General features: G+C 38.9%; 1 protein-coding gene across 5 annotated transcripts in view; it reads left to right on the plus strand.

The window, feature by feature from the left end:
• Positions 1-25,556, plus strand: part of LPIN1 (lipin 1) — an 82,490-nt gene that overhangs the window by 31,891 nt on the left and 25,043 nt on the right. For all 5 annotated transcript variants that reach the window (XM_014251419.2, XM_088052718.1, XM_014251421.2 and 2 more), the window contains 9 exons: positions 9,007-9,207; positions 10,481-10,576; positions 11,780-12,117; positions 12,474-12,593; positions 18,849-18,978; positions 20,885-21,194; positions 22,631-22,724; positions 24,072-24,259; positions 25,146-25,239. In XM_014251419.2, the coding sequence (XP_014106894.1) occupies positions 9,007-9,207; positions 10,481-10,576; positions 11,780-12,117; positions 12,474-12,593; positions 18,849-18,978; positions 20,885-21,194; positions 22,631-22,724; positions 24,072-24,259; positions 25,146-25,239 (1,571 nt within the window). The remainder of the gene's footprint in view (positions 1-9,006; positions 9,208-10,480; positions 10,577-11,779; positions 12,118-12,473; positions 12,594-18,848; positions 18,979-20,884; positions 21,195-22,630; positions 22,725-24,071; positions 24,260-25,145; positions 25,240-25,556) is intronic.

The following is a 25,556-nucleotide window of genomic DNA, read 5'->3' on the forward strand; positions in this document are numbered from 1 at the left end:
TCCTTCCCTTTGCCTGGCAGCTGCTGATGCAAATCACTGCGTTATGCCACAGCTTCAGTAATACTTTGCCTGAGCTGAAATAATGACAGCCGTAACAGGACAGAGGGATTTGATGACATAGCAGAGCCTGGCTAGCAGCAATACAATGGCTATACAGGAAACTAAACTTTCGGATATTTTGTATTTCTTTTATGTTTCCCTCCCCGCTCCCCAGTTACTACTTTTCTGTTGATTAGTCTATCTTCTCTACCTTCAAGAAGCAAAACTAAAAGCAAGTATGTATTGAGGGGAGGAGACAAAACACTGCAATATGGTTATCCCTGTCAAATAGAGGAATTTCATAGAGGTTGTATCCCAGCCTTGATGTTGCAGATCATCAGATCATTTTTCTTTTCCCATGTAAAGTCATCAGCCTTGATAGATCTTCTGAATTCTAATTTGGCTCCTAGTCTGGAGGGTGTTTTGAAATGGTTTATTTTTTGGATAACTTTATCTGTGTCCCTGCCTCTACTGTCTCCGGAAGCAAACACTGGTAAATGCCTAGCTTACATACATAAGGTTTTGTTGTCATCAGTGCAGTTAGATAGGTGAACTCCTGTTATTAAAGTAAGATGAGCCTGCTTCCATGAAAACTGGAGAAAAACTGCAGGGACAGTGAAGGAAATCAGATGGAAAATGCTCAACATAAATATATTACAATTTAAGGCATAAAGCCATGGAAATAGCTTCTAATGGTTTTAGATACTTTCTGCCTTTCTTATAGCTTCAGGCCACTAAGGCACATATAGACTAGCTGATAATATCTGCTTACCTGATGCAGTGGGGCCTGTTTCTAAGGGAGTTGGGCAAGTTTTAGTCTTTGACCCTTTTCCATACCTGAGCATGTGCAGATGTACAGATTTGTTAATCTGTGAACATATATAGACACAGCAGTCATCAAAACCAGTTGAAATACAGTAAAAGCTTACTTTAAACTCTAAAAATGCAGAATATACAGAGTCTAATGAACAGATTTGTTTTCCAGTTCTGCTGAGAGAAAGCATGCCAAGTCATGTGAGGTGTCTGTATAGAGCAGAACTACTGGTGTTTTGCCACTCTGATTTCAATGTTCCCTCACTGACATCAGAACAGTAGCACAGGGCAGCACAGTACATGACTTACCACAAATTCTTCAGCTACTGCAAAGACTCTTGGTTTTAGGCATCAGTTTGTGCTTTTCAGTTAGGTGTAAAGTTTGAACTCCTTTATGCAGAGTCAGTCCAAAGGGGTCTCAGTCCTTCTGTACATTCCCTCAAAGTGTCTCCATGAGGTGGGAGCCACTGTACAGTTGGGAAAGTACAATGAGACCAAGGAAAATGTGGAAGGTCTCCCAAGAAATCTCTGGGAAAGGAGTCTTGAGATGTGATTTCAGGACTGCCTGGAATTTCACTAGAAGTGTCCCTTGTACTGAGTACTGCTGACTCATAGTTTCTCTCTTTGGTAGTAGCAATTGTACAGGTATGTGGTGAGTCACATCACCCCACTGATCTAACTGGATATTATTTTTTCTGACTTTAGTGGTGTTACTTTTCAGTGCTGACACAAGGGCAAGATTTAAGAGAGTGGGGAATGTGCAGCTGGGAGGTTGGTATGGGGACTGTGGTTGTACCCTTCAGCTGGCTTTGAAATAATTCTCCTGGACTCTTGGGTGCCAGTTTGATACCATGACTGTGGGGCTATGGGCCAGTTGTCCCTTTGTTTTGAACATGGGGATTCATTGCAGGCAAGTTTTGAGTCTTCAGTTTGAATTTTTGATTTTATCTGCTCTCAGCAAAATATTCTGTCCTTTACAGGGACTTCATGAAGTATTTCACCAAGTAAAGTTTTAACTATTTGAAATACAGTGCAATATCAGAACCAGAGGAATAGTCATCTGTTATTCAAATCCATGACTTAGAGTGGGTAGGTTATTGCAGGGACAGGCAGCTTGGAAGATAAGTTCAACATTTGATCCATTTGACTCTCTGCTGTTGTAAGAAGTCACAATTTTTGGCACAGGCCTTGGGTAACTTGGAATAGAAGTCAAATAGTTCGTAATAGAATTAAGCCCAGAATAATACCAACCCTGAAATGTTTCTGGGAGTTTGACTGGCAGGAAGCACAATGCTGTTACTCTGGTTTAGAGCCAGCCACAGGCTGAATTTTCCTTTCTGATGAGGGACATAGAAGTGAACTGCACCTGTCTCCCAACTGACCAGATGTATTGTCAGATCACCTGCAGGAATGTGGTCTGTCACATGCAGCTGTGACTATAGGGAAGGCTGTAACAAATTTGAGTATAATCAGACGTGGGCAGAGATTGTTCTCCTGTTTATAGAACAACCAAACTCACACTGCTCGGCAGAGTGATCTGGAGTTCTCCCACAGCACCTTGTCCAAATTGGGCTCATGGCTGCTTATGCTCCCTTTCAGGTCATGTGTCCAGGTTTCCTTTCCTGGAAAAAAGAATATGCAAGGAGACTGCTTGTTTATGTCTCACTTGGGTGAGTTTGGCCTGCTGCAGCTGGCATAAGGCCACAGTGGTAGACCCTGCTTGAAACCAATGGGAGTTACACTCTCTGAGATAAAAGCTTCAGTAACTTGCCCAAAATTAGATGTGGATCTTGTAGGAGAGCTCTCAAACTCACCAAAATCCCATGCAATATCTTCATGGTTCCTATAGAGGAAGTAAACCCAGGCTCTGATTTTGCTCTGAAAAATGCACAACTTTGGGGTTCTGCCTAGGCATGTACTCAAAAAGTTAGGGTGGGAATTTGTGCCAGTGACTTTAGGTTGGATTGATGTAGGAACTCACAGATAGAAAAAGGCTTTTGAAAGCTCTTAATAATTTTCAGTTTCCTACTGAAATGGCATAAAATACTAAGAGATTTGAATGTGATGATCAAACAGCATTAGCGACTTTACAGTGTGTTAACAACTTACTAATAAACAAAAATACATATTTTAAAAATCATAGAATGATTGTTATTAAGAGCTTTAATAGTTAAGTCAACATTACTATGGTCGTCACACAGACATGAAGGGCTAAGCTTAATTTTGAAAATATTCATCTAGAAAATCTTAATCTGAAATATTTTCTTATCTCCCCTACCTTTTTATCACAAATCTTTTTTTAGAATGTAACCTCTGAAACTGTTTTTCATGGTAAAGAATATGTCAATAGTAAAATTCCGTTAGTTGAAGTATAAGGACTAAGTGTTCAGTACTGCAGACAAAACTGAATTGTTTCAGTCAAGAAAAGAAGTATTTGATATGCAGTAAAAGAGTGCTAATAAGCACTGACTTTGAAGTATTATCATTTACTTATTATTTTTTGTAAATGAGGCATAATTTTCTTGAAGGGACCACAGTCTGGTTCCCAAACATAGTCTGGTCTCTCTCAAGCTTTACATTTTCAAAACAAAAAACAAAGGCACATCAGGGGACCAGATGGACCAGATTTGTGAAATTGTCATAGTTTCAGTGTCAGCAGCAGAGCTGCAGTGATGTATTTTAATTGAACACTAGCCCATCAGTTTTTATCTTCCCTTCACCATTTTCCCACTTGTATGGAAGCTCTTAGGAGGAGAGTTGATTTGTTTTGTGCTTATGCCCATCGCTTCAGCCATGGACCTCATCATCATATCAGGTATTGAAAGTGTAGCTGAAATATGGGGGTTTTTTGTTTTGTTTTTTGTTTGTGTTATGTTTACCATTGCTGCAAATCTTCCTCTTCTGGCCTACAAAGCCAGTGTACAATCATAACCATAGAGACTTAGAAAGGGGCTGAAAGAGACCTAAATGTTGTCCAAGCTCATTCTTGGTGACCAGACCAGCTAGCACCATCTGTTCTATGAAGCTGTGTAAAGCTTTAAAAGAAGGTAACTGCTTCTAAACTGGTCGTGGGAGTAGTGCCCAGTCCATCTTAGCTCCTTGGCTGTGCCTTGGGATTGTTGGGAGAGTGCTTATTGGCCTGTGCCTAAAAGGAGCAGATTTTGAAAATTACCAGAAGCAGATTTTGAAATTTAAGTGGATTCAATAGAGATGTCCAGATTGTAATGGTTGGGTCTGTGATGGTGTATGGGTTGATTTACTGTCTAGGGCACAGGCACAGCAGCAATGTCTTTCCCAAAGGCTGCAGTTGCCTCTTCTTAAACCATTCCCAGCAAATGTTTATCCTGTTTTCAAAATGTTCTGCACTGGAAATTTCATATCTTCCAGAGGAAGTGTGTTTCATATTTTAATTACCCTTACAGCATGCCACCTAAATCAACTGTCTGTTTTTAGAGCGTGTTGAATAGCACTTGCATCCCTCAGTAATTTGGGTATGTGTGGATATCTGATCTATTATTCATTAATGCCGTGGCACCTGATGAGGCAACAGGAAAAAAGGCCCTTAGTTCCTATGATTTTCAGTATTTTATTTTGAAAAATGCAGTAAAGGAGGATGAAATGGTAAGGGGAAGAGCTGAGCTGTAAAAAAATCTCCAGAAAAACAACCAAAACCATGCCACAAGGTTGGAAAAGCCACAATTACTGGCTTTTCCAGTGGAATTAGGACATAGTCTGGTGTACCTGTATGAAAGAAGTGGATTATCTAGATGACAGTGTGTTTGATCTTACTGTGGCATCCAGCAGAGTGGGACTTGAAAGAACTAATTTTGTTAGGTCAATCTTTGCTAAGTGAATAAATCAGTTAAGTAATAAGAGAGATCACCTAGCTATTTATTTTTGACTTATTTTTTCAGATGATGATGAATTCTGAAAAATGGCTGCTGTCTTTTAGTGATCAAGAGTTAGAATTTTTCTTGGCTTTCTGGAGGGTGATGCTAGTTAGATTTACATTAAAAATTATACTAGAAAATACCTTTAGTTTTGTAATAGATTCAAAACTTAGAGCTGTGAAATGTCTTCTGGCAAAGAACAAAACTCAAACCATTTGAGAATCCTGACAGAAGCAGTACAGACTGTTCTCACTTGCAAGCTTAGATCAAAGGATTCTGAATTTTCCCAGCATGTAAAAATATTCTATGCTGTGTCCAGTAGCATGGTATGAGAACAGGAGTTTTACTAAACTGAGTATAATGAACAGGCAGGCACTTGGGGTTTAACCCATGATGAAAACTCGTGTTTACTGCTGAAGTTGCTGCTGCCTGGTCAGTAAGTGAAAGACTTCTTGGAGTGGCCAGAGTGAAGTGTTTTTCCAAAACCACATCCAGTCCCTGTGGGGTTTGAGGAGTGTTGGTTTCCTGGAGTGCTGACATGGCATGGACCAACTTTAGGTTCAGAGTACAAACTTAGAAACCTCAGACTCCAAACAATCTCAGCTTTGGTTGGCATGTATAAAAGGTAGGATAGAGGGCCTACAACCACAAGGGTCTAATTTCTGAACTGTTCCCCATCTTAACTACAGCATCTTTTGTTCTATACATTTGAAAAATAAGCTCATTTTTTGCCAGTTTCTTAGGGAAGTGGGGTTTATGTGATCAGTCTCCCAGTCTGTCTTTTAATCCCACAATGACTTTTTTGCACATGCCCAGCTTGACAGGAGTGTCCATCACCAGCCCACAATTTGAATGTGGCACTTTTTAAGGGATAAGAGATTTCCACCCTATGGAAGCAAACTGCTGAGCCATTTGGCCTCAGAGCTTGAGGATGGTGTCCAACTTTTTTAATTTGTGGGTATAAAAATAATCTTTGTGTCCAAAGACAGGACAGGCAGAGTAGCTTTGTTGAATTGCAAGAATAGTTGCAAAATTTTGGACTGTTTAGGACTTTAGGAGCCCAGCTGTTGTAACTTGTAACGAGGGTGTGTCAGTCCTCATATTTGCATTGTCTGCGTGGAACTCCCCCAAACAGTGGGGTTTACATACTGATCCAGCAGCTCATTCTCCACCAAGGAAGTCAAGGCTGTTTTGCACCTAGAAATTTTGTTACTTAAGCAGACCAAGCATTAACTGGGGTGAACTATACTGTGTAATTTTGACGCTAACTGTAGCTGTTTTTGCATTTAATTTAGCTCAAGAAGAAATGTGTTTGTTTTTGTGCATTAGGTTGGAAATCCCCAGTATTTTTCCAAGGCAAAGGGGTAATTTAAAAAGTTTGCTTATATCTGCCACCCTCGAGGCTGACTTCTGAACTTAGATTTGTGCATGTGCCGTGGCAACTTTTTTAAGAGTTTAGATGATGGCCCCCAAGATAAGGCTTCTATGACTTAGAAGCAGAGGCCAAGAAAACTAGTTTTACTTATAATACTCAGTTAGTTTTTGGGGGGTATGGAGGCAAAAGCTGGGATATTAGAACTGCACAATTGTAGGACAAGAGGCAGTGTCACAAACTGCAATAAGGGAAACTCAGATTAGGTATGGTGAAGAAAATTTCCTCTATGAGGACAAGGATACATAGGATCAGGAGAGCAGAAAGGCTGAGAAATCTCCATCCTGAGGACACTGAGTACTCTGCAGGGCCAAGGTTGTGGGCAGCCTTGGGCAGGTGTTTGGACCAGGTGACCTTTGGAGGTCTCCAACCTGTTCTGTGACACAGCATAGGGTGAGGCGTGAGTTCCAAGTGCTCTTCCCTATGGAGCAGCTTGCCACTGGATTTACATTCAGGAAAGCAATGTTTCTAGTGTGCAGTAGGAGCCCAAAAGTGCTGATACCAGTTCAGTGCTGCAGAAAGGAATATAATTGCCATGAAGTTTTTGTTTGTTGGTTTTTCAGTAGGTGGCACTTTCTGGATGCCTGAATTGAGGGCTGTGCAGAAAGGCTCTCCAAATGCTATTCAGGGATTATTCTTCCATTAGTTAACATCTGTCCTAGTTCTGGCTGATGTAGAGGTTTCTTCCTAGTAGCTGGTTTAGTGTTCTGTTTGGGGTTTAGGATGAGAATAATGCTGGTAACACACTGCTGGTTTAGGTGTTGCTGAGCTGTGCTGACATTATGGCAAGGATTTTTGGTGGCTTATGCCCTGCCAGTGACAGGGCTGGAGGAGCATAAGAAGTTGTGAGGGGACACAGACAGGGCAGCTGATCCCAACTGACCAAAGTGATATTCCATACTGTAGACCCAGACCTGTATGCACAGAATATAAACTGGGGGAGGAAATAAGGGCTGCTGCTTGTGGAATGGCTGTTTTGTATGTTGAAATTCTTCTATTCTTCATATTTTGATTTATTATAATTTTTATTACTTTCTCCCCTTTCTGTCCCATTAAACTGTCTTTATTTCAGCCCATGAGGTTCATCACTTTCACTTTTCTGATTTTCTCACCCATTTTATGATTCCTGCTTAGGATAGGGAGATGGTTGTGAGCAAGGGACTGTGCAGTGCTTTGTTTCTGGCTGGGATTAAACCATGACAACATCTTGTATACTGATTATCACTGCAAATCAAACAGAATTTTTTTTTAAGTTAGTGCCTAGTTTTAGTCTTAATCTTTCTGTGATTCCTCTCCCTAGTTGTCGGATGGGAAAACCATGATTACTTTTCAGGGACAGGGTAGTGATAACTGCCATAAATAATTCTTCCTTCCGAGCAGAGTTTGTGTTCTGACCCATGTATTGCAACAGAAACAGAGAAGAAAGCAAAATGTGGAGGGACTTTTGAAAAAACCACAGGTGAACATTAATTAATTAGAACAGCAATGCATGGAAGAAAACAGCCTAATTATAGCATTTCCTAACTTTCTGATTTTTTTACTCTAGTGCTTTCATGGTATTCTTTAAATAGTCTTTTGTTTATAACTGTAAATCACAGTTTAAATTTGGAGCCATTTTACAGCATCTCATACATCTTTTTGTTGTTTATGAAAGAACACAGCTGAAAGAGTCTCTATTGTAGCAGATGCTGCTGCTGTGCAGTGACTGTCTCAGGCTCTGAGCTCAGTTCTGTTCTCATCACCATCAGTGGGAGTTTCAGCATTGCCTACCCTGCAGCTGTCACTTTTATTGATGTCCAGGTGGTGTGGTACAGCCTAGGAAAGAACTTGTATGTGGGTCTTATGCTCTATCCTGCATGCATAAGGACTTTGATGAAACCAGTATCCTGAAATCTGCAAGAGGTGCTGGAAAAATACTGAAAACAATAGACATTGGAAGGCTTTGAAACCTATACTTACAGGAAGGTATCTGCTTAAATTCACTCATACTTTGAAAGCCATTGAAAGACTCATATTTTAAGCATGTATAGATATGGATGCTAGTCATTTCTGGGGGACTAAATATTTTAAACAGGATGTGTATTAATAATTGTAAGCAGCAAACTAAATTCTAAATGCTAAATACAAAATAAATTCAGGAGCAGGGGACATAAAGCAAATCACTTCAACCATCCAAATAGGTATAATTTTTAATAAAACTACAGATACTGTTTTAAAAGGCTGTTTGAAACAGGAACAGCGAAGTTGCATTAGGAAACAACATTCGAATGCTCTGGGTTGAAGGTTGCTTTTCCAACCTTAATACATATCTATTGTCTGAATGCATTATAATAATCTTTTAAAGGGAGAAATTGCTGTAAGATGGGAAAATATTTTTTGCCTTTAGTGTGGTGTAAAATTAGATATGTTCAAAGCTATTCGCTTGTCCTGCCCTTAAAAGCCTGTGGAAATACACAAGAAAGGTATTTCTGGTGTTGAGGGGACAGTAAATGATATGAGGAGATGTTATTCTGGAAGTAATGCTTTTCTCTTCAGAGATAATTGAGACATTTATGAGCTTCAGAGTCTCAAAGTCTGACAGTGGTTTTGAATTCAACTGTTTTTAATGAACTTTTGAAAGTTGTTACCATTTTCTGAATTACAAGGTCCCTTTTGTCTTTTAATAGCTCTCCACAAACATACTGTAAATAAATTAGGTGGGAAATCCTTTTTTTTGTGCATAATTGTTAATTTGTGAAACAGCAGAATACTCCAGGATTCTGCATTGCTCAGATGTCTCTAAAATACAAAGCAGGGATCAAAATCTAATTTGTTCCACCTTTTACCTTTCAGGTCCAAACCATGAATTACGTTGGACAATTAGCAGGACAAGTGTTTGTAACTGTGAAGGAGCTCTATAAGGGTCTAAACCCAGCCACATTGTCAGGATGCATAGATATAATTGTTGTACGTCAGCCAGATGGAAATCTTCAGTGTTCCCCTTTCCATGTTCGCTTTGGGAAAATGGGAGTTCTGCGTTCCAGGGAGAAAGTGGTAAGGAAATGTGACAATTTTTATATGTCCTGTCTGTGAGTTAACTGAAATAGCATGGAAGTTACTGAATGTTCTTTGGTCTGCTAGTTGAAGTTTCCTTTAGACACCCTTTATAAAGAGGCTGAATTAAGCTTCAGTTAAAATGGTTGTTACTGATTCTTGCAGTTCAGAGCATAATTTTAAGACATTGACTATAATAAAAAACAAAACTGGCCATGAAATTTGTAACATTTATATTCAATAAAGCAAACTTTCTAATGTGCTAATTCGAACCTATACTAGATTTCATTAGTGACTCATTAAAACGCCTTTCTCTGACATATTCAATGATCCTTGCAAAAAGGGAAGTATTAGTGAAGTAATATTTTCAGATAATAGAACCTTGAGGTTAATTGAAGCTAGAAAAAACAGTGAGGACCTTGAAATAACTGTAACTAGGCTGAGTGATCTGGCAGTATATCAGATGTGAAGTTACCAGTGTGACAGATTATTTTAGGAAGTAATTTGTAACGGCATATAGTCTAGGTTCTAATGTAGGTAGAATTTTCAGCAGAAAGATCCTAAAATCAGCATGGACATTGTTCAATTCTTACTTAGATCAGAAAGAAATTCCAATATTTAGAATCTGTAAAAGTTGAAAAATATTACTGTACCAATGGTGTACTGTGTCCTGAAATATAACATAAATGTAGACTTGTGCAAGTCTCCAAAAAATTTACAGTGAAAAAGGAGTTGGTGGCAAGCATGGTTATAGTCAAAAAGAGAGAGATCTTCCTGAGAAGAAAGTAGATAGTTAGGGCTGTACAGTGATATGATAAATGTGTGGAAGGAGTAGACACAGGAATTGAATTTAAAATTATTTTTCCCATTTGTGCTTCTCATAGTGTAAAAAGAATTTTCTTTAATGAATTTGAAAGACAACGTCTTAAGAATTTGCATTTGGAAGTGCTTCTAGAACAATTAAAAAATAGGCTGTGAATTAAAAGAGCAAATAGATTTGTGTGGCAAGGGAAGCATATAATATTTTAAAATATTCAGAACTTTATGTAATAACTATAAACTTTTCTGAGTAGAGGAGCAAGGTATCAATGAGCTGAACAAGTCAGAAAAACATTTTTGTTATTGATTGCTTTGTGAAGGGGCACTGAAAGAAACAGAGTAGGTCACTATTTCCTATTTAGTATAAGGTTTTCTACACTTCCCTGAGAAGCATTTGCCCAGTGCTAGCAGCAGGACTTTCTTTTCATATGAGAATATATTTATTTCCTTACAGGTTGACATAGAAATTAATGGAGAGGCTGTAGATTTGCATATGAAACTAGGAGACAATGGGGAAGCCTTTTTTGTGCAGGAGATGGATAATGATCAGGTAAGAGCAAAAACTACTTTTAATTCTTTAAAAATCCTATGCCTGCTCTTCAAAGTCAGTTTTGAGTTTAGGAATCTTGTTTTTTTATCCATTTTATAGTTTTGAAAGTTTCTGGACCATTTTGTGCTATGGAAATCTAATGCTATGCTGTTACTTCGGGTTTTCTTTTGAATTGCTGAGATTTGGAAAAGCTAAAGATAATCACATGAGAGAAAAATAAATCATGTGCATGCCAGTGTGTGAACAGAAATGGCAACTACAGAGTTCACATGCTTCAAAGTTGTGTATAAGAGATTAATGTCCAGGGGCCTGTTTATTAAAGAAATCTTTAATTTGAACATATGCACCTGACTGCCAGTAAAGGTGCACATGCTCTGTAAACATCTGTGCATGCATTTATTCTGGTGATCCTCATAAACATGATCTCACAACTATTACTCATGTGAGGCTGCATTTAAATGAGAGTGTCTGCTGTTGAGCTGTGGTTGAATATTGGTCTGAATAAATTATGGGCACAGTAACTTTGAGTAATCCACATTTTAATGTAATACAAGAAAATTTTTGCAGGCATTTCTCTTCAGATATCCCCAGTAATTTTTGTCACTGTCCAGAATAGGATGAGTGCTCAAATTCCTATGTTGAGTATGATTACCAGTTTCACATGAGAGTTTTGTGAATGTGCATCTCTGTATCTTAATTTTTAATTTTTTTTGTGTGGCAACAGTTATTTTCTGACTGAAAACTGCTGGAAATACTTCTATGAATGTCTAGAGATGTATATATATGATTGAATAGTAGGGTATTCGTGTGACCTAATTATAAACCACTGACCTATCTGACTACTGTCATCTGTGTTGGGGAGGGGAATTGTATTTTAGAAAATGTTCAGGTTCTAAACTAAGATTTTGTTTCTGCTCTGTGTCTTTCATGAGGTGGACAGAGACTAATCCCATAACCTGGCCAATATTAGATGCTAGAGGATGCTGTATAAGAGTACTGTCACTGGTTTGTCTAAGGAGATGCAGCTATGGAAAAATTTCCATATGCTGTAGGAGTATAATAAGCATCCAGATGTCTAATCCTTGTTATTTTTCTGAGGAGTAAATAACTTAGATTTTGATAATTTGTGCATAGGCCATAGAACCAATTGTATGACTGGTGAGAGAGCTAACATGTTTTATGGTTTGGATTTTTTGTTTTCAGGAGGTAATTCCTTATCATCTCTCCACATCTCCCATTCTGTCTGAGGGGACTGCCTTAATGGAATCCCAGCTGAAGAGGAATTCCATAGACAGGATACGAAGCCTGGACACCAATGCATCCTCACAAGTCCTGTCCCAAGCCCACGGATCCCAGCCTTCTACTGAAACATCTCCAGTCTGTAACTCTGTCAAAAAAAGGAGGAAGAAGAGGAGGAAGTCAACTCATAAAATAGACAGTTTAAAAAGAGAAGACACACATGGAGACACATCAGAAGATGAAGACATGTTTCCCATAGAGATTAGCTCAGAGGAAGAAAAGGAGCCGTTGGACAATTCAAGGTGTCATAGTGGAACTGAGATATGTCATGAGAACCTGGGTTAATGTTCCAGTCCATGCCTTCTAGCAGTGATTTTTAAGTCAGAACATATGGCTGATGAAGGTGTTACTTTGAAAACAAAGCTTTAGGCTAGAAAGCTATTGGGAATGTTAGTAATGAAAGTAATGAAAATGACATTAAAAGCATAAGATTCCTCTGTGGTGTTGTGAACTAGATGGCTTGAATCAGATAACATTTCTTTATCTCCTTTTAGTTCAGGTTATAGTAATTCTCTGCGATAGGGTTTGTTAGCTGAGGTATATGAAAATTCAGTAATCAAGTATATTTTTTAAATGTCACTTCTTCCCCGCTGCTTAGGATCCCTGTTCCAGATGTGCTTGTTGATGATGTATCTGACATAAAGGCTCCTGCAGTTTCTGTGCTTTCTCAGTCTGCACCTTATCCTCATTCAGATGGAGAATGGTCACCTCTTCAAAGGTATTTTTCCTGATACTGCAATTTAAGATAGTACCCTAATTTTAATTTCTCCATTAATGTCTTCCATGTGAGTACTATATGAAGTCTTACTAAAGGTTTTGATATCAAACACAGTCAGTGACCATTATTAGATGAATGCTTTTATATTTACAATAAGATAGTGTACCAGAAACATTAGGTTGGCTTTTTCCTTGATGCAGCAAATGGATACATAAAAATGCAGGTCCACAAATTCTGAAGAATATTTTTATCTGTTAATGTCACTGTTTGCACATAAATACTGTAGAAAAGATGAATGTTTTGTGAAATCTGAATATTTGCCTGATGCAGACACTCTGGGCTGCAGTCAATGTAGGTTTATAAGTCTTCAGTATTTTGAGTGTAATCATTTTAAGAATTTCCCAGATACGAATTAATATATAAAAATAAGATTTTTTTTAACAAATATGAGCTTTTCATGTTGCTTTTAATATAGATATGATATATTTACTGTGTAAAAAGAACACCTACAGTAATTTGCTTACTTTTTTCTGTATGTGTATTTGTGTGCATATGTATATGTGCTTTCATGTCAAAGCACAGCAGTTTGGACCTCCCTTGTAACTTCTCTCTCCTTGCCTCCTTTGGGCTGAATTCTCTGCGGATATAACTTTTCCCTAGTCTCTCAGCCTCCTTTGGGCTGAATTCCCTTGGGATCCTCTCTCTTGAGGAGTCCCACTTATCTCAGTCCTTATTATTCAAAGAAAACTCCCGGGCTCATTAGATTCTAGTTTCTTGTGTTTATTGAAGGATCCTTACAAAACTTGGCAGGTCTATCCAGACTAGCTGCACAAGCTTAAATCACCACAGCCTGGCTCATCTCGTACTAATGATACAAAATGGCCCTGAACCACGCGGTCTTTTCACCTTTATACTAATTTTTATCCTATTAACTACAGACACGTGTATTGTTATTATATCTCAACAAATAAGTTTTCTGTATCTTCTCACGTAATTAAAAGTGTGGCTAACTTTAAACCAATCATATTTTGTGCTTCTATAAACTGCAGAAGCATGGAGAAGAAGGAAGAAGTAGGATTAAAAACTACACCCTTTTTCCTCCATCTTTACTCCACGTGTGGAACCCTCCTAAAATCTATACTTTCACCTCTGTGTTAAAAGAAACATTTTCCTTCTTTCTATTTAATTTCTTACAAACTCTGGCTTGCTCAGGGATATTTGGAAGCCTTTCTGTCAATATTATATTTGATTGATGTATTTTTTAAAGAATTGTATAGACAGAGAAATGTCCCTGCATTTCTAGACTCCTACATCCCTTTTGCGTCTGTCAGAAAGGGATAATTTTTTGCTTAATGTATTGCACTATATTCCAGTTAGATCTGTGTGTGTGTGCCCCATGCATGTGTGTTCCATGTCCCCTACGCTGACTGCTGCAGTGCAGCAGTATTCACAAGACCTTGTCCTAAGAAGTCTAATCTCAATATTCTGCCCCTGTAGTGGAGGGGCAGAGGAAGGAAGCATGAGGAGATTATTTCAGGGCAGTGGCTAAATTGAGCTGTTTTGAATTGCATTCTGGAAGAAACGTTCTCCAGTGCCTGTAAAGCTTAATGCGATTGGCTTCACCAGGCTGCTGATAGCATTTGTCAATACCCTGCCCTTTCGATGGCTTTTGGAACTGTGTGTTCTGTTTGTTTCTTGATTGCAGTATCCTGGAGTTTGAAAACTCTCAATGTAAATTCAGCTTTTGTGTAACTAATGCACAAAGAGTTTATGGTAATCTGCACTTGTGAATATGATACCCTGTCTTTCTTTCTCCCAACATGCTCTGCTGCCCAGTAAGGCTATAGATTGTACAGGGCAAACCACTCTCCTCACTGTTCCATCAGATGGAGGCCTATCTAACTCTTGTCCTCAACAATCTTCTCACTTTTCTCTTCCAGACAGATAGAACAGTTGTCTGCCCTCTCTTCTGGACTGTTTATTAATCCTTTTAACACTTTAATACACCTTTAACACAGTAAGACTATGTGAACTGCTGTTGAGTTTATAACTGTACTGTACTTACTGCTAACCTAGACACTTTGAAAGTGACATTGGAAACCACTTTCACTGCTTGCTTCTTTGTGTGCATTGAGTAGAGGTAAGTTGCCTTGATGAATCATCCATTGAAAGAGGATGGCTGATACAAAATCATGTCAGTAAAAGCCTGGGTTAAAAATCAAGTTCATGAAGATGATAAAAACCCTAAAAAGGAGGAACTTAGCTAGTGAATGCATTCCTCTGAAGACTAACATTTCCACATAGATTTTTACAATCAGTGTGCATTTTAATGATATTTTTATCCCATGGTTTTCCTGAGTTCTTTGCTTGTGCATAGATTGCTAAAGTAAAAGCAAAACAAAAACCTCAGAGATTAAATGAGCAATAAAAAATGCAAATCTTGTAATAGGAGAAGTCCAGTGCCAAAAGAACACTTCTCTTCTTTGTTCCATGGTTTGGGAGGGGGAAAGAATTTCTGTATGTTGGATTGCAACAAGGGGGAAAACCTTGCAGAGTAAAGGTGGCACAGTAGATAAGGCATCTTGGTTCAGAAGACTGAGACTAAGCCTTTGCAGTAGTGTAGGATTCCTCTTTTCCACAGACTGGATACAGACACTCTCAGAGTTACCTTAAATTCAAGAAGTCTCAAGATTCTGCAGTCAAGCTGTTTCACTCCATTAAGTCAGTGGAGAGAGGTCACAGCAACATTAAAAATTTTAAAGTAGTAGAATATGGCCTCTATAATTCTCCATTAATGCTGGCTAAATTACTCATTGTTTATATCAACACAGTTGTCATACGAGGTGCCTAAAGCCATATCAAAAGTGATAATCTTGAGGTTTTCCCATCTTCTAGGTCTGCCCTCTTTAACCTGACCATGTTGCAGCACCAAGTCAAAGTGAGATCCTGGGATATTCAGAACTGCTGTCCTGCATGTTCTGATGGCAAGGAAGGGCAGGAGCAGAGGTTGGGATGGAGCAGTGATGTGCTCTGGGTGGCTCCATGAGCTTTGCTCTGGTGTTCACCTGCTTTACAGACTAGATAGACATTTAAAGTGCTATAGCAACTTGTCTGAGTGAGGCTTTGTGTTTGCAGCTGTTGAAATAAGAAATGCTTGGTGGGTCTTTCAGCATTTTTTTCCCCCTCTGTGAAATAAGGAATGCTATTATGGCTACTTAAGAGGAGGTTCAGAGGCTCTCAGCTGTGGCATGTGCATGATGTAGGCCTCTTTCCTTCTGATCTACTTTATCACAGGTATTTTTCATTCTACACAAGACAGGACTTTTTCTCAGGTCACATTGCTGCTTTTTCAGGGATCTCTTTGCTTCCAGTGGAAAACACTGCAAAGATCATTGTAGTCTGTTAGGCAGAACTGCCAGCTACAGGTCAGGTTCTTTGTTCATTGTTATTAGGTTAGATTAAGTGCAGTCATAGCTGCTAAGGAATACACAGGACTGTGACACAAATATTCAGCATCTATGGGATATGAATCAGAGATGCTGATCTAAATATTTGAAGTTTCCCTTCCTTCTTGTGAACTGTTGACAGGATGGGTGGTTCTGGTTTGATCTGCAGTATCTTAGCAATCTCTGCAAGGCAAGGAAATTTCAGCTGGGCTGAGTCAGGGCATAACTTGAGGACATAGGAACTGCCACACATAGTTCAGCCCAAGGCAAACTGGATCATTGGGCAGCAGTTGCAGTGAGAACCTTCAGAGTAGAACTCTGCCTGCTTTAGCATACACACATATGTGAGTGCTGTATTTCCAGACCTTCCATTGTGTCACTGAGAATATAAATCAGGTGCTGAGTAACAGCTCAGGCTCTTCTCCACTCAGCTCTGTGTACCAGGGAGATGTATTTTCAGGGAAAATTATAGAGAAGACTAGGTTCCCCTCCACCCCAGATCTGTTTTCCTACTGCAAAATGCAGAGGTTCTACCCAAGCTGAAGCAATACCTCTGTTCTCTCAGGGTGTCTGAGTAAGTGAACTTGGGCTCAACAAAGACAGTTTGGAGATTTTTCTAAGTAAACAGTAAGTATCTTGGAGGTTAAAATGTCTATAGTGCACACAGTAAGACATGAAGTGACAAGGCTTCCTTATATCTAGGTATTTTAGGCTTAAAGCAGCAGTAGGAGCATTATTGCCTACTGAGATTTTCTGAAGTGCTAAGGCTACTGAATTCCAAGGTTTCAATGGCCTCTAAGTATGAAATATTCTGCAAATCCTACAAACTTTTCAGTGGGAGATTTAGAAGTTGCTGAAAAACCTAGTAAGCATTTCTTGCATCCTTAGAGCTTGGAAATACTTCTAAAATTGCACTGTATTGATTCCTTCATCTGTCAAATTATAGGTTATACCCTATGGGCTGATAAAAAATTGGAATTCTTAGGCCCAAAAAGATGGGTTATAAATTTTATAATTTAATTAGGTAACATAAATATCTGTAGCTGAAAGGTCCTAGTGTTTGTCCATATTCAAATTGTATTTTACTGCATAGATGAAAACAGTGAATAGTGTGATAATTAGGTTGCTGTTATTTCAGATGTGAATGTGAAGTAATTATTTTGCTGTGACCAGTGAATTCCCTACCAGCTGGCTCTACAGAACATTGAAAACAGAGACTTTACAACACCTTCCGGTAGCTAAAAGGGAGAGGGACTTTTCATAGGGGCATGTAGTGACAGGACAGGGAGCAATGGCTTTGAACTGAAAGCTTGGACTTTTGGCAAGAAATTCTTCACTGTGAAGGTGTTGAGGCACTGGAACAGGTTGCAATGAAAATTTGTGGATACCCCATCCCTGGAAGTGTTCAAGACCAGGCTGGATGGGGCTTTGAGCAAACTTGTCTCATGGCAGGGTGGTTGGACGAGATGATCCCTTCCAACCCAAACTATTCTATGATTCTATCTTTATATAAATTCTTCATGCTTGATTTATTCTTTATCTTTTTATGAATAAACTGAATATCCAAACCAGTTTACTCTTTCACAGAATTGTAGAATCACAGAATTATTTAGGTTGGAAGGGTCCTTAAAGATTATCTTGTTCCAACCCTCCTGCTATGGGCAGGGACATCTTCCACTAGACCAGGTTATTCAGAGCCCCATTCAGTCTGGTCCTCAGGGATGGGAAGTTCACAACTTCTTTGGGCAACCTTTGCCAGTTCCTCAGCTTTTTGTCCACAAGCACCCTCAAGAAATTCTTCCCAGGGCTGCTCTCAGTTCATTCTCTGCCCAGCCTGTATTGGGATTGCCTCAACTCAGGCATAGCACTGGCCCTGTTGAACTTCATTGCATTAGGCACTTCATGAGATGTAAGCCTTTTGTTTTTGAGAATGAAAGTAACTCAGTTTGGACCTTTGATTTAGAATGTTATAGATTCTTTTACTGCTTTTAGTTTTTAAATCAGGATTGGATGAGTATACCAAGACATGTTGTGTCTCAGTTAAAAAATGCAGGCTTTCTTCAGGAGGTTCTGGGGGAAATTCTATGACCTGTGTTATGCAGAAAGGCTGAGCAGATAATCTGAATTTTTCCTTCTGTCCTTAAAATCAATGATTCATTATTTATTAGTGACTGACTTGACATCACATTCTTGACTTCACCACACTAAAAATACGCTAAAAGCTGATAATTTACTAATTAATTTATAAATATTTATTATCAAGTAATTATCAAAACAAACAGTTAAAGATGTTTCAACTCTCAAGTTCTTTGTGTAGCTCTCCTGATGTTTTCCTTACAAACTTCCATCCAATGGTTGAATTGAACAAGTTAGAAAGGAGTCAACTGGATTTCTTAAAGTATTACTTAGTCAGGTTAAGGTGTCTTGTGAGTAATTTCTGCACTTTACATACATTATAACAGTACTAACTTCTATTCATCTGATGCTGCTGGTATCATCCACATTCTTTTTTCCATGCAGCAAACCAAAAATCCTCCTGAAATGTTCATGTCCAGTGTTCTTGTTCTATCTCTTTCAGCTCCTCAAATACTACTTCTCTGACAGCACTTACTGAAAAAGGGATAAGATCTCTGAATGCCAGTGAAAGAGGATCCTGAGCAGTTTAAACTATTTTTCTATGCTTTCATACCTTCAGTTGGCTCTTGATTATTTCAGTCTTCAGTTCCTTGTATTGGTGGACATCAGTTTGGAAAGCACTAAGTGCACTGTGGTTACATTTGCTTTTGTAATATTTTCTGTTTTTCTTTAGCCCATCAGATTCACGTCCTCCTACTCCTCAGAGTGACTCAGAATTAGTCAGTAAACCTACAGACAGAAGTGGACTGAAGGATAATCCCCACATGCACTGGGCATGGGGAGAGCTACCCCAGGCTGCAAAGGTATACAACCTAAGTTCTTTAATTCCGGCTAGCATCTCTCGTGCTTTAGTAGGGCACATGTGCTTAGTCTACTGCAGACTGATGAAGAGGAAATGGATCCTGGTTTTACAAAAAATTTATAGTGTTTTATGTAAGACAATTGAATCTTACTCTGTAGGAGGTATAGGAAAGTACCTTATGGCATGGATATTCTCAATACTGATGATATACAGTAGAAAATTAAGAAGTGCCTGAGACCCAGTCTTGTAAAAGTTAGAAGATTAAAACCAGAAAAAATCAAACCTGAAGTCCTTTGGTAAATCACTGAAATTCATAAATGATCTTAAATGGAAATTAAGTGCTTGGTATTAGCAGTGATTCATGAAAATGGGCTGCTTCAGTACAAAAGCATCCAGAGATACCTGCAGCTCTGTATCTGTGGATGTGCAGACGTGCTGTTTTCTTGGATGATAGGACTGGCTTGGTGCCTGTCTCCTCCTGGAGCTGTTTGTCCCAGTTAGGTGTGGGATCTACAGCCGGCAGCATTGTTTCCAGTGCTGCACAGAAACCGTGGGCAGCTGCCCATGCTGCAGGCTGGCCAGGTGCTGGCTGGCTCCTTGTGATAACTACTGTGGAGTCACAGCATTCACTCTGAAAGGGGAGCCTTAGGGTTTACACATGCACCAGGGTATGAGAAGTAGAGGTCAGGTTTCAGTGGAATACTGCAACTATGGGGGCTGGGATGGTGCAGAGTTTGGCACCTCTTGCTGAAGGCTGGCTTCTCTGCAGAAAGAACTGCAGGAGAGATGGGCTCACACACAGTATAAAGAGGAAAAATTGCTGCTTTGCAGGCCAGGGAAGTGGGCATCCTGTTCAGAAAGACTTCTGTGTTCTGGTGATGGCGCCAGAATTATAGTGGCACTATTGTAATTTATTGTAGTTAATTCCCTGTTGGTAATTAGTGAAAAAATAAGGGGTGGGAATCCAGAATTCTTAATTTCTTTGGAGGAGCTCTGGCCTCTTTAATGTGCCAGTGGTGAGCTGTCTCATTAGCTCTGCACTATTCTCCTATCTGTGTGTATTACAAGAAATTTGGGAGCTATTTTCTGCTCAAAGAGAAGTGATTTGGGTGCACAGGTCCATGCAGGAGTTCCAAATTGTCATTTGCAGTCTATAATGGAGGGTTTCCTGCTTGGAAATTTAGGGATTTTTTTTTTTATCCTAGTCACACACCCTGGTGTGTGTTGCAAATATTACTCTCAGAGGCTTTTCTCTCTGCAGTCCCTATGTCCCTAGCCAAGCTAATCTGATCTCGCCAGACTTGAACTGGGAGTCATACTTTGGCTGCTGTTGAACTTCATGTAAGAGTTGTTTGTTTGCTATGACATGAAGGTTGTAGCAGCTGTGCGGCTGCTGCTGTAGTTCAGTTCCTCTCTGTCCCTCTGTAAGAACACTTTCTGTCTCACACTCAGAGAAGATCTGGAATTGTTCCTATAAAGTGATTTAAATTCTAAATCTGGGGATTAGATGGTGTTCTGGTGCCTGAGATCATCTTGACTGTGCAAGGAGTCCAGTCTGCACCACCTTCTTTTGTTTGTCAGGGCTACCTTCTGAGGGAAAGCCAGGATTTTCACACGAAGAGAGGAAGACAGGGTGGGAGGTGGGATGTGCAGGTGAATGGAAAATAAAGACCGTAAAGCACATTGCAGAACAAATTTTTCCTTGCCCCAAGATGCAAATGAATTTTTCAGAAACACACAGCAGAGAGGTCTTGCATATTGTAGTCTCTATCTCAGTGGTGGCTTTCTGCTGTAGTTGGTCATCTTGACAGTCTGATCTCATTGGAGTGAACAGAACAGGTTAAACTCTGGCTGTTGTATTTTTAAAGAGCTTTTCTTTGTACTAATCTGTTTAATTTTCCTCACAGGCCAGTTCTCTGCTCAAAGCAAAGGAACCCAGCGTGGCAGATATAAATCCTTCTGAGAGCACTCACTTTCGGGTCATCCAAAGTTCTCCTGTAGAGGAGCTTAACACAGTGTCTCCTCTGCCTGCCCTTGGACAAGCAGATGCAGCAGCTGCTGATGAAAGTGAGCCCTTACCAGCTGAGACAAATAAGGCAGAGTCAGAGCTGCCAGGAACAGCTGAACCCCCATTACCTGAAAATGAAGAAATAAAGCAAGCTGCAGCTTGCTCGGCCCAACCAACTGGCAAGACGGATTCCCCTTCCAGAAAGAAAGGTAGAGCTGTTGATCCTGCGCTTTTATATGCATGATTTTATTTTCAAATTTCATGGTGATAAAGCATCTTATTGCCATATAAATTAATCTCTGCCCTGAAGGCACTTTCAGATCAGGAAAGGAGTAAGCTTGGGAATGAGCCTTCAAAGCCTGAATTGTGCATCAGGCTGTTCACATGAGATATATATTAGAAGATTCTTCTTGGTCTGCAGTTTTTGCCAACAACTAGCATGTGAGCAAGACTACAAAACTTGCTCCATTTGACAGATTCAGGGATTTCACTTTTATGTATAAGTAGACTGTAGATCTGCTGGTTCACCTGAATGATGTGTTGCTGGTAATTCTGGAAACTCTCTGTTCTAGTACAAAGTTGTAGTATGTCTTTTGCACAATGAACATATTTGCCATAAAATAAGGTGCTTTTGTTTTACATGCTTTTCAGTTCTGTGGGGTACATGTCCTGTCCTGAATATGTGAAATTTAACCTCATCTGCTTTTCTATCCTAATTTCTGGGCTCTATTTCCATGGTATTTTATAACAAATGAACAAGTGGTACAGTTTTCACATGAAATTTATTTGCTTACTAATGTTCTGTTTTAGAGCACTGATTATTCGATAATTATGTAAGCTCTATATAAGCCTCGTTTGTGCAGCTGCTTTTTAATCAGTAAATGTACAAGTTTCTTGCCCTCCTCCCCATGCATTCCACTGTCTTTGAAAACAAAAAAAAATATGTTTCTCTGCTTACTATTCAGTCCTTGTATAGATTTTCTGATTGCTTTTGTGATGCTTGGTGTTGGAAATTGGGACAGTGAGAAGTTGTGGGCTTGAGAATGAATTCCCAGTTAGGTTTTTGCCTTACAGTGGTTATTTGTCTAGGTGTAATGGCCAGTGGTGCCTCTGTGTTGGTCCTAGTGACAGGCCTAGAAGGGGTGTGTTGTCCCCTACAGTGGTGCATGTGCACACACAACACATCAGCTGTAGATACTTATAAGTGACTTGTCTCCATAACAAGTCAGTTATAGTGTGTTAATGACTGTATTTTAGTCTGTTATTTCTCTTTTACAAGGAGGGATGAAAGATTAAATGTTTTGACTGTGATAACACGCCTATGCTAATACTTAAAATGTTTTCCTTTGCTGTTTGGCTCTGATGCCCACTAACTTCTGATTCACAGTGATTTTGTCTGGGAGTCTTTGGCATGTCTCAAAACTAGTCCTCTGCTGTCCCATTTTATTAATTCATAGTTTGAACAATGTATATAAACTATTTGTTTTGAAGTTTTTTGGCAGTATCATTTTGTACAAATACAGTTCACAAACTATTATAACTTTATTTTCTCAGTCTTAAAATGAATAGCTAAACAGTAATAACAGCTCTGGATTGTTACTTAGAATATATTAATTAATAAGCTTATTTGTTCTGTCCCTTACAGACAAAAGGAGCCGACATCTTGGTGCTGATGGTGTCTATTTAGATGACCTCACTGACATGGATCCAGAAGTTGCTGCACTTTATTTCCCCAAAAAGTATAAGTCCTTTGCTTATATTTTTACTTTTTAAAGAGCTCTTTTCACCTTCCATATTTAGATCAAACTCTTCATTGCCAGCCAGATAAGACGTCTTTTTCAGTGTTCAAGCAGAGATGAAGGCAGAAGGAAAGAAAAATTTTGGAGAGAGAAATACTAGAACTTTTGGAAGGTGCTGCATTTGGGCCTGAGAAAAGTGCTTGCAGCTGGTTTTCTGTTTTGGTCAATTAAGCATCATGTATTGATTGTGGATGGTTATGTAATATACACTGATGTTTGTGAGTGTTACTCACATGTCCTGGGAGAGCAGTTGGCCTTGGGATATATTTATCCCCGTGTCCTGGCTTATTACTGTAAAAAGCATATGTTACTGTTAACAATATTAGCAGAAAATTATTGCTCTAATGTTGCTTTACTGTGGTTGATTCACCTATAAACATGAATGTGATAAATAATGTTTGGAAGATGCACGACAGAGTTATATATGAAAATACTGCACCCTGTACATACAATTTCCAGCTAGTTCTGATCTTCATTGGAGCCTCTTGCAACATTTATAGTTCTCTTTCAACATATACTCTAGTCACTTGATGAAAGTCATTGAGTAACAACTAAAGTAGCTTGTGTACTTTGTTTTTCTTTTTTAGCTTGCTTAAACTCAGCTGCTGTAATATTAGCATTTCAATAAAACTGAGAAGGATTAGTTATATGAGGAAAATGTTAGATCGAAAATTTCTTTCTCAAATGCATGCATATAAATCTGGAGTGGAAAGCAGTTTGATGAACTTGCAGTTTGTAATAATGATCTCATCAGATTTTAAGTGAGTGTAATGGTTTATTTCTGAAAATTTGAATCCTAGTAGTTTACATGTAGAGTGTTTTATTTATATATACATGACACATAAATGCACAAACATACACATTATTTGTTTGGGTTTAGCTATCAGTTTATTTATATTAATTTTATTAATATAAATTAAGTAATAAACTTATATGCTTATTCTTGTTCCTGCATGGAAATAGTTCTGCTAGTTTAAACTTTGCTTATTGTACTATTATTTTGTCTACTAAAATTATACAGTTTATTGTCTTATTTTCCTAGCTCTTATAAGTAAGTGAAGCTGTAATTATGCATGCCTAGTTAGGCAAGTAAGTAGAAGCAATCTAGTATTGGAGAGCACATGAGGCCTATAGTAGTTTGTTTTGTTTTGTTTTGCTATAAAATTTAAACAAAGGTTTTTCTTTTTTTTTTTTTTATTTTTGTTTTTTCCTAATCATGTGTCACAGTGCTTGTTGAAGGGAGTGAATTTGGGAATGAAGAGTGAATTCCTGATGTTTCTTTTCCAGTGGGGATAATGCCCAAAGCAAGAACACAGCCGACGTGGGGCCACGGCCAGCCAGCCACTCTCCGCAGTCTGTTGGGAGCTCAGGTGTTGACAGTGGGGCTGAAAGCACCTCGGATGGAATTCGGGATTTGCCCTCCATCGCCATTTCTCTCTGCGGAGGCCTTACTGAGAACAAAGAGATAACCAAAGGTACAGGATGACTCTGAGTTGCAGACGTGCTGGCAGCTGGGTTTGAGCTTCCCAGCCTGAGGCTGCAGAGCCCTCCTGTGGCTGTGCTCAGCACTGAGTTGAGAAGATAAATTCTGGCTATGTAATGATAAACTTCCTAGAACTTCTCATGATTTTTAACACATTTGATCAATCCACTGTATGTGAAAATTTGTGGAAGTATTTTATTGGCACTTTTTTTTCCTGATAATGCTATGTTTTGTATCACAGTAGTGTTAATGATACTTTTGCCACTTAGTACAGTATATAGCTAGGAAATTCACAGCTGTTGGAGTGAAACAGGTGGCCTATAAACAGGGACATGAGGAGAAGGGGTTGAAAAGTTTAACCTGATTCCTGCCCTACCTCCAGTTTCTTGTGTACCTTTTAGATAAATCACAATACTTTGTGCCTTAAACTTACAGTGGCATAATGTAAAAATAAATGTGTTAAGACTTGCACTTTCTGCAGTAATGTGCATCATAAAATCATATGAGCCTGACTTTGCTCAAAAGCTACTTATTAAAACATTTCAAATATATGGTGATTTATTTGAGTCATACTGTCATCTGAATCACTTGTAAATTATGTAGTTTTTCTAAAAGGAGATTTTCCTCCCTCACAGTTCCATCCCTGAGCTTACACTTTAGGTTGTATTTTGAAAGGAAAGACACCCAGAAACAAAGAAACCCTCATCTTCTGATATTGAAAGTCTCTGAACAACTTGCTTCCATATTGCAATTATATCTCAGGACCCTTGTAATGAATGTGATACCAGTGTGTCTGAGAGGTGCTGAGAAGTTTAGGTTGGCCCATCTCAGGCATCTATAAATGCATGCTTTACAAATGTAACTTCTTTCCCCCACAGAAGAATTCTTAGAACATGCAGTAACATATCAGCAGTTTGTGGACAATCCTGCTATCATTGATGACCCTAACCTTGTGGTTAAGATTGGAAATAAGTAAGTATTTCAGAAAAAAAAATACTGTTGTAACAAAGACACTTCTTTGTCACTTCAGTGCATTACATCAGTATAACTGTAGCTGAAAACCAGGTTTTGAATGTCTGTAGCTTGGATTCACCCAGAAACAGTTAACTCCCTAGTGAATTCAGGTCCTTCTGCTTACCTTTCTTCCTTTGCATTGGAAGTAATGAGCAGTTTCAGATGACCTATTACAGCTAACTGACATGGTTTGAATTTCAAGAAGCTGTTACTAAATGCTAATAGTATTCACATTCAATTGACAGAGTAAAAATATAATATGATGTGAACTTGCT

The sequence above is a fragment of the Pseudopodoces humilis genome, chromosome 3 (assembly GCF_049639895.1).
Source record: "Pseudopodoces humilis isolate 2021_Gansu_Grassland_sample_001 chromosome 3, ASM4963989v1, whole genome shotgun sequence".
Classification (NCBI taxonomy): Eukaryota; Metazoa; Chordata; class Aves; order Passeriformes; family Paridae; genus Pseudopodoces; species Pseudopodoces humilis.